This window comes from Sinocyclocheilus rhinocerous, unplaced genomic scaffold (assembly GCF_001515625.1).
Source record: "Sinocyclocheilus rhinocerous isolate Xijiao unplaced genomic scaffold, SAMN03320098_v1.1 scaffold447, whole genome shotgun sequence".
NCBI lineage: Eukaryota > Metazoa > Chordata > Actinopteri > Cypriniformes > Cyprinidae > Sinocyclocheilus > Sinocyclocheilus rhinocerous.
Genome location: NW_015648653.1, coordinates 269,556 through 277,821, shown reverse-complemented (window position 1 = coordinate 277,821; position 8,266 = coordinate 269,556). Strand labels below are relative to the sequence as shown.

At 35.4% G+C, this 8,266-nt stretch overlaps 1 protein-coding gene across 1 annotated transcript in view; it reads left to right on the top strand.

The window, feature by feature from the left end:
- Window positions 1–7,450, top strand: part of LOC107710164 (protein phosphatase 1 regulatory subunit 12C-like) — a 38,283-nt gene extending 30,833 nt beyond the window's left edge. Inside the window, exons 10-20 of the mRNA XM_016514901.1 lie at window positions 220–268; window positions 357–487; window positions 1,059–1,146; window positions 3,091–3,208; window positions 3,346–3,458; window positions 4,538–4,587; window positions 4,809–4,857; window positions 4,953–5,057; window positions 5,166–5,216; window positions 6,725–6,775; window positions 7,035–7,450. Of these exons, the coding sequence (XP_016370387.1) occupies window positions 220–268; window positions 357–487; window positions 1,059–1,146; window positions 3,091–3,208; window positions 3,346–3,458; window positions 4,538–4,587; window positions 4,809–4,857; window positions 4,953–5,057; window positions 5,166–5,216; window positions 6,725–6,775; window positions 7,035–7,121 (892 nt within the window). The 3' untranslated portion in view covers window positions 7,122–7,450. The remainder of the gene's footprint in view (window positions 1–219; window positions 269–356; window positions 488–1,058; window positions 1,147–3,090; window positions 3,209–3,345; window positions 3,459–4,537; window positions 4,588–4,808; window positions 4,858–4,952; window positions 5,058–5,165; window positions 5,217–6,724; window positions 6,776–7,034) is intronic.
- Window positions 7,451–8,266: the final 816 nt, after the last annotated feature.

Below are 8,266 nucleotides of genomic sequence, written 5' to 3'. Positions count from 1 at the left end.
ATTCTAATGGATTCACAAGTTTCAAAATCAATGTTCTAAAGCAGCGGTTCTTAATAATGTTCCTCGCGTCGCCTGCTCTGCACACGCTCGGTTTGTCTCTCTCTCTCTCTCTCTCTCTCTCTCTCTCTCATACAGCAGCATTCAAAATATTCACATACATGACACATACCTGTACAAGAGTACAATCTGTTTGATGATGTTTGTTTTCTTCTCTGTTCTAGAAAGTTTAACAGTGTCGACACCAGAGAGCGTTGTTCCTTCTTCAGGGGTCAGACACACACTCCTCTGTTTTAGCTCTCATTGTCAGAATGTGTCTGCTTGTGCTTGGGATTAATCACTGTAATTCTGTTCTTCAGACCATTGAGGATAAAGAAGTCAAGGTGAATGATCAGGAGAGAGCGAGTCGCACAGCAGTTGTGCAGCCCACCCCTCAAAGGCAGGAGTCACCTGCCGAGAGCCCCAGTAATGCCTCTAATGACAGAAGGAAGTAAGATAGTTTGATCCAAAGAATTAAATGCTTTAAAATGACACTTCTATTTTTTATTTTTATTTTATGTTAATGCTGTACAAATCTTATGTTGTATTTGAAGTGCAAAGTTTTCAGGATAAGGTAGTATTGGTAATGTCATAGCGCATCAGTAATACCAAGTCGAGACATTTTAATACTAAAATAAAAATTAATTTAACATTGTAAACTTAAGTAACTTGAATAAGCCCTCTGCATAAATACTGAAAGCACATTTAGTCGTTATTACTATTTATGTGAATTTGAAGCTATATTCAGTTATTGACTACATAGAACTTTATTTTTTAATAATGGCTGGGCTAATGGCTTGCTAACCATTTTAAGTCAAAATTCACAACAAAATCTGACATTTAAAAAAAATTTATTTAGTGCTGTAATACTTTTGTAATGAGGTCACAAGTGTATGTTTTGAGAGTAATTTACTACGTCTTCAAACATGGCTCAACCAATCATAATTAAGGACTGGAACTGTCCATTTTATAAACTAGATTTAAGCTCTATTCATGAATAATAATGAGATTGTGTATTACAGGTTTCAGGCTCCAGTGAGAGACGAGGAGTCCGAGTTTCAAAGGAAAGCTCGCTCGCGTCTCATGCGGCAGTCACGACGATCAACACAGGTGTGTATTCACAACCCTAATCACACACATTGGGTCTGTCAACTTGTTTATCTTTCCAGTCGTGTTGTGCTGCAAAAGATTTTCAGATTGATGTTTCCGGAATAAGTCGGTGTTAAGGAAAGTCAGTTACGTTTCATAGGGATAAAGTTCACCTTTTATTTCAAAATCATCATAAGAAAGACTTCAGTACAGAGTGGCACAAGACTGCCTCTGAGCATACCTGTACTCCAGAAAAATACTTTACTTCACTTTACTTTTACTTTTAGTCATTTAGCAGACGCTTTTATCCAAAGCGACTTACAAATAAGAAAAAGTAATTAAAACTAAAAGCTAAAACTCTATAAATACTATATATATACACACATTTAAGAAAATGAAATAAATGAAATAAAAATGACAAATGCATACAACAACATTTCAAAACTAAACATTTAAATGAAAACAAAAAAAAAAGCTAAAAACAATTCAAAATATTAAAAGAACAAAAGGTATGAGTATAATAATGATTCTAACATAACACTAAGCCAAACACCAAAAAACAACTACATATGTGTATGTACAGCCACACACATATACATATACATGTACATATATATAAATACATCCAATATATATATATTATTTCCATTTTGTATGTTGAAGTACTGAAATAACTCAAATTAAATAAAAGTAAAACTTAATAAAAAGCCTATATAGACATAATAAAAAAACTAATAAAATGACAACATGACTACAACTGTAACTAAAACTAAAATAGAAAACTAATACAAATCAAACTACATTAGTTTATCAGTAATCCTAAAAAAATAACACTGAGCCAAACACACATGCTAAAATAACAACAACTTACGGACACATAGTAAGAAATGGTTATAAAAAACTGAAACAAGTAGTAGGAAAGAGGAGAAATAAAAAGCGATACTTATCCTTTGCCGGTGTCCCTGCCCGGTGGAGTCGCACGGTAGAGTCGATGGTCTCTACACTCCTCGGTCCTCACACGACCGCAGCCGCGATCGCTTCCGCGGTAAACTAAGCTTCTTTTTAATTAGTTTAACAAAACTCAAATTAAATTCAGCTGGACACACTTTCCTGTTTATCACAACAAATGGCCAAGCAAAGCGCACGACACTGACAAGGTACGCGATACAGTACGAGACCAAACGCCATTTCAGCACATCTCCACAGTAAACAAAACAAGCGTTTCCTAGCAACGACAACTGCGCTAAACACTGAGACAAGAAATAAATACACTTACAAGCTGCTTTTAACTTCTGCTGATTGACTGCTTCTCACAAAGACTATTTCTTTACACTGTTTTGCTGGCGCTTGAACACACTTTCCTGTTTATCCCCTGCCCGGTGGAGTCGCATGGTAGAGTCGATGGTCTTTACACTCTTCGGTCTGCACACGACCGCGACCGCGACCGCGGTAAACTAAGCTTCTTTTTTATTCGTTTAACAAAACTCAAATTGAATTCAGCTGGACACACTTTCCTGTTTATCACAACAAATGGCCAAGCAAAGCGCACGACACTGACAAGGTACACGATACAGTACGAGAAATACTGTTGTTCTTCCTGCTGATTCTGCATAATGATGGGAGCATTGTTTACAGTTGGCGCTTTGAATTCTGACAGCGGTTGTCATGAAATGAAAAATGTAAAAAAAAAATCAATTTCTGAATTAAAATTCATTTTGATATTTTTTGGAGCACTAAGTCAAAAATGTCATTGTGATTATAGCTGTCCTTATTTAATGAATAAAACTGAAAGGTTTTGAAAAGAATACCTTATTGAGTAGTTTGGTTTAATATTTTGTTAACAACATGTTAATAATGTGCCAAAAAATAGAAGAAAACCATTATTATTATTATTTTAAAAATATTCTTACATTATTATTTAAAAAATCATGAATATGAAATAATTTTGGGAATTTTGATTGTCAGGGAGTAACACTGACGGATCTTAAGGAAGCAGAACGGAGTATTGTTAAGAGCACTGAACCTCAGCACCTCAGTGTTCAGCCTGTGTATCCCAACATCACACTAACACCAGCTGAGAGAGGTGAGTCTCATTACTATCACGTGTGTATGAAGCACCTGGAGTTGATACTTTCCTTTCAGTTGACAGTAATGATTCTTTGTTCTCTTTGATTCAGTGTGAATTCTGTATAGATATTGAGAATTTTCTCTCTGCATTAGACACAGAGCCAGTGAAGGAATCTGGAGATGCACAGACAAGACTAGGAGTGAAAGACCGCAGGAAAGGGAGGAAAGAGAGACGCTCAACTGGTATCGTTCAGCTGGCTGGAGAGGTAAGCTACAAGCATTCATAAAAAACCCAGTGCATTCTCGCTCACTCTGAGCATTTTCAGAATTACTAGGCTTTTAAAAGTATGCATCTTTACAATGTCTTACCAGAATATTACAAAGAATAACAGAAAGAAGTTTATCTGTAGCTTTGTTGCTTTGGTGTCAAGATGATTTGGAAGTGTGCAACTGAACCTGAATTTGAAGTTAATGTTCCCCACAACCACATTTCCTCAGTAGAACAGGAGTTTGTGGTGGTTCCTTTAGACTTGTTTTAAAATGATGGCTAAAGTGATGCCAGGGTTCTTTTTTAAGTGTATGAATGAAAAGCTAAATAATAATGATTTTATGATAATGAATTTAGCAAAAAAAAAACAGTAAAAGGGGAAACAATTTGTGAGGCTATGACATTGTAGCAGCAAATTTTGCTATAGCAAGCATCACTCATTTTCATCAGAAAATGTACCTATTTAATAGGGGTGTAAATATCTGTTCTGACTTTGATTCTTTAATCTTATCATTGTGATGCATCATGAAATGTGCATCATGAAATTGGGTCACTATTAAATTTATGAATAATTGAATTATTTTAAAACAATTCATAAAGGCATCAAAAAAACATTAATGTCACTGGAGAGACAATTTGCACTGCAGTCAGTTAATCAAAAGTAATGAATAATCAAGCCATACATTCACAGTATCAGATATGATATTTTTTTGTAGTGGACAGTTGAATATGCGTAATAGATTTGCACATTGTTATGAAAAATTTAATGAACCAACAATTTAAATATGTAGGCAAATTATAAACATCTGGGTCAAAGAATTAACAACTGTATATTAATGCCTTTTATTATATTGTTATTGGTTCTGATTTGTCAATCATGGCATTCAGTGGTCATTCAGTTTTTGCATTCTTGTTGCAGTATTCGTCTTGTAGCTAGGCTGATTTGTTTGTACAATTTTTACACCTCTAATTAATAATTATTTTTGCAGTTGCATTTGGTGCCAGTAGTGAAGAAATTTCTTAATACAGACTTATTGACATTGACCGTTATTGACAATTAATGCTACTTTTGTTCAGACAGATGATATGGATGCAAATGAAGATGCTGAACAAGACAACAGAACAAGGTTTGTGTGTGTTTTTAAGGTTTTGTACATCTACTGATGTGTAGTTTTGTTTGAGTGGTATATCCTACATGTATTTTGTGTGTACTGATTGTGTAGCATAGTGTCTTGTGTTTTCTTGTTCTGCTTGTGATATCTCTCTCTGTATATGTGGGTGCATTCAGGTTTAAGTAATATTGAAACTTTTGTTATGTTATTTTTAACAGTGTTGTTTGTTTTTGTAGTGATCCTCAGTTAGATGATTCCAGACACTCTTCTCTGGATTATAGTAAGGTAATGCATTTTTTACACAATAAATTCATAAACTAATAAGTAATAAAAGAGGTGGTTCATACTCTTATATATGTGTGTTATATGTGTTCTCTCAGTTGTATCTGCAGGTGTTGCAAGAGAATGGAGATCTAAAAGAGAAGCTTCAAGAAACTCAACTGCAGTTAAATGAGAGTAAAGTTCAACTGGAGAAACTCAAACAGGTGAGAGGTTTTTTTTTTGGTTCTGAGAGCTGAGGATAGGAAAGAAATGTTGAACCACTAAAGTGAGTCAGATTTTTTTGACTGTTCTATTTGTTTGTATCAACACAGAATCAAGAGAATGGATCAGACAGACCAGCCCTGCTGGAGTTGGAGAGATTTGTAAGTTCCTATATTTTCATGCCATACTGCTGTTTGGGTGTCTTCATTTTAGTGGTAACATTGCTGCAATTTGTTTACATTAGTTAATGCACTGTATCATGAACAACAACAATAATCAACTTTTTTTTTTCATTAATACAAGATGAAATGTTAAAAATGTGTTGGTACATTAAGTAATTAATGTTAAGTAAGAAATAATTCACGACGGGCTGTTGAATTATTAAGCTTATTACATTTGTAGGACTAATTTCTTACACATCTCATTAGGGCTGTCACGGTGAGGGAATTTCCCTTGCGGTAATTTTGAGTGGCTCAATAGCGCGGTATGCGGTTTTACCGCCATAAATATACATATATATATATATATATATATATACAGTGGGTACGGAAAGTATTCAGACCCTTTCACAAATATATATGACTCTGCCTGGAGGACAGACGCAAGTAATCGCACGTGCTCAGTCGATCTCTCTCTCATTCACTGTCTGTTTAGGCTTGTTAAGTGCAAATCTACGGAGCCTCTGTACAAATCAGCATGGAACACATTATGTTATCATTACTAACTTGTTTAATATTCAGTCCACATGCATGAAGTGTAAAACGAGAAGGGCATAACCTTACGAAAAAATAAAACACGGAAAAATCGCGCTTGCTGCGGTTCTTGCATTCCTCTGCGGTTTGCTCGTCAATAGCGTGGTATTGCGATATTGCGGTTATCGCGACAGCCCTACATCTCATCTCAGGGACCCTTTGCTAAGGCCAAACGTCATTTTAGAGCTAATGGAGGTTTGAGCCACTGATATGAGAGAGAAATTAAGCATGTGTGCATTACCTGAATCTGTGTCTCTGAACAGACACTCTTTAACAGCAGTGTCTCTACTAAGGGCGAAACTGAAGGTTTAACTGCTTCAAGAACAGCGACGTTACTACATCACTACTGAGAAATATTATGTAGCTTTTCAGTTGCAAAACTATTTTATTGATAAAGTCATGGGGCAGCGCTGACAAGAATTTTGTCATTGTATGTTTTGTCATTGTATGTTTCAGTGTGTGTGCGTTTGTATGGGAGAGAGTGGGAGAAAGAGAGTATGTTCTTCCATAGATAATAAAACATAATTTCGGGGGGAAATATGTAAATACTTGATCTTTTTTCCTGTTATTTAATATATTTATTTGCTTAGTGTCTTTGTGGTTTTTGGTTCTTATGCTGTCGTATTCTCTAAGGACCATTTGGTGACCATAATTTGGTTTAGTGATATTGAACTGCAATGCGGTCAAGACCTGGAACTACTTCAGCATTGTGTTTCCCTGAAAATAATTGCACATCTTAGAATGTTCGTCAGCCAATCAGATTCAAGCATTCAACAGCCCTGTAGTATAACCTAGATTAATAAATGCTATAAAAATATTGTTATTTCACCTAATGCACGGATGTTAACGGATTGAACCTTATTGTAAAGTGTTTTTTTGTTTGTTTTGTTTTTAATTCTGCTCTATTCTTTATTCAGGAAAAGAAACTACTTCAGCGGAGAGCATCTGAGTTAGAAGATGAACTCAAAGTAAGAGCTTGAGCTTTACAGTATTTAGAAATGTTTCAAAATTTCAGAAACGATTCATGGTTAAAATTGTTAAACAGAGCTGTGATTACTGCAGTCTTTTGATAGTTGGAAACACAATTAGCCAAACATGCAAAAGGTAGGAGCTGTCTAGAACTTTGTGTATGATGGATATGCCAAATCCGCAGAGATTTCCTTAAAGTTTGTGCATATACAGGTTCCATGTGGGCCTGCTCATCTCACTCTCTGTCCCCCCCTCCAGGTGCTTGTGGATTTGCGTGCTGACAACCAGAGACTGAAAGATGAAAATGCAGCTCTCATTCGTGTCATTAGTAAGCTGTCTAAATGAATCTTTGGGTTCTTTGGATTTTTTTTCCTGAATTCCTTGGGAAAGTTGCTGTCCCATTGTCTGCCCAAAGAACTGCACATTTTTCTATCCCTCTCTCATCTCTGGGACATATGCCCCTGCCTGGGGTGGTTAAACTACTGTTCTTCAAATTGATATGTACATATGTAAGGCCTTGTTTAGCTGCCACTCTAGACCCATCAAAACTGGAATTTTCAACGACTCTAGAACTCAAGTCCATCTGCTGTTCAGCTACTCTAGATAATGGTGTTCAGTTCTGATTCAGGGTGCTCTTGTATCATTTGTAATGTTATTGATTTCTTTTGTGCAATGTGCTTGCTGCTTTTTTATTAATGGCACAGATAAGACTCGTAGCTTTAATGTTCCTTAAAATTCTGCAGACTAGCCATCGCACTTAGTTCATGCCCTTAATGTGCCCTACACTGCGCTGCACTGATGAAAATTTTATTGATTAATTTGAAGTTTCAGTTCAGGTTTACTGTTCAGTTTCACTTGGAGACAGCTACCATTGCAATCATTGCCTTTTAGCAGGTACCTCTAGAAAACGGCAAAGATAGATAAATCAAGATTTTACAGAAAATAGAATATTGTTCATTAATAACAAAAACTATATATTACAGATCAAAAATCTGTAATGTTAACAGAACGGGTTAATGTACATTGAAATAGAAATGGCATTTTAATATATTTTCTTATACATTCATATTTGAATGTACATAAACCACTGATCTGTTAAGCAGTATCTAACATTTGTTAAAGGCTTATTACTGAAATCGCAGTGTTACCAGACTTACAGATGTTTAAACTGAGCTTTTTAATGCCATGGCAATGTCAGCTGGGCAATGCCATCATCATTTTAGCTTGAAAAATCATTTTAATATTTCTTGAAATGGTAAACAAAAAAATAAATATATAAAGGAAAAAAAATGTGCCAAACAGAAACGACATTTGCTCAGGGGTCTCTTAGTGAGACAGTAGGCGGTCTTGGGGTAGTGTGTCTTTTTCTCAGTATGTATCTGGATTAACACTGTACTTTTGCTGACTACTGCTCTTTGGACCAAACAGGCATTAGTATGAATCTATTTCTCTATTATTGCATATTTATGAATATATTATATATGGTGAAT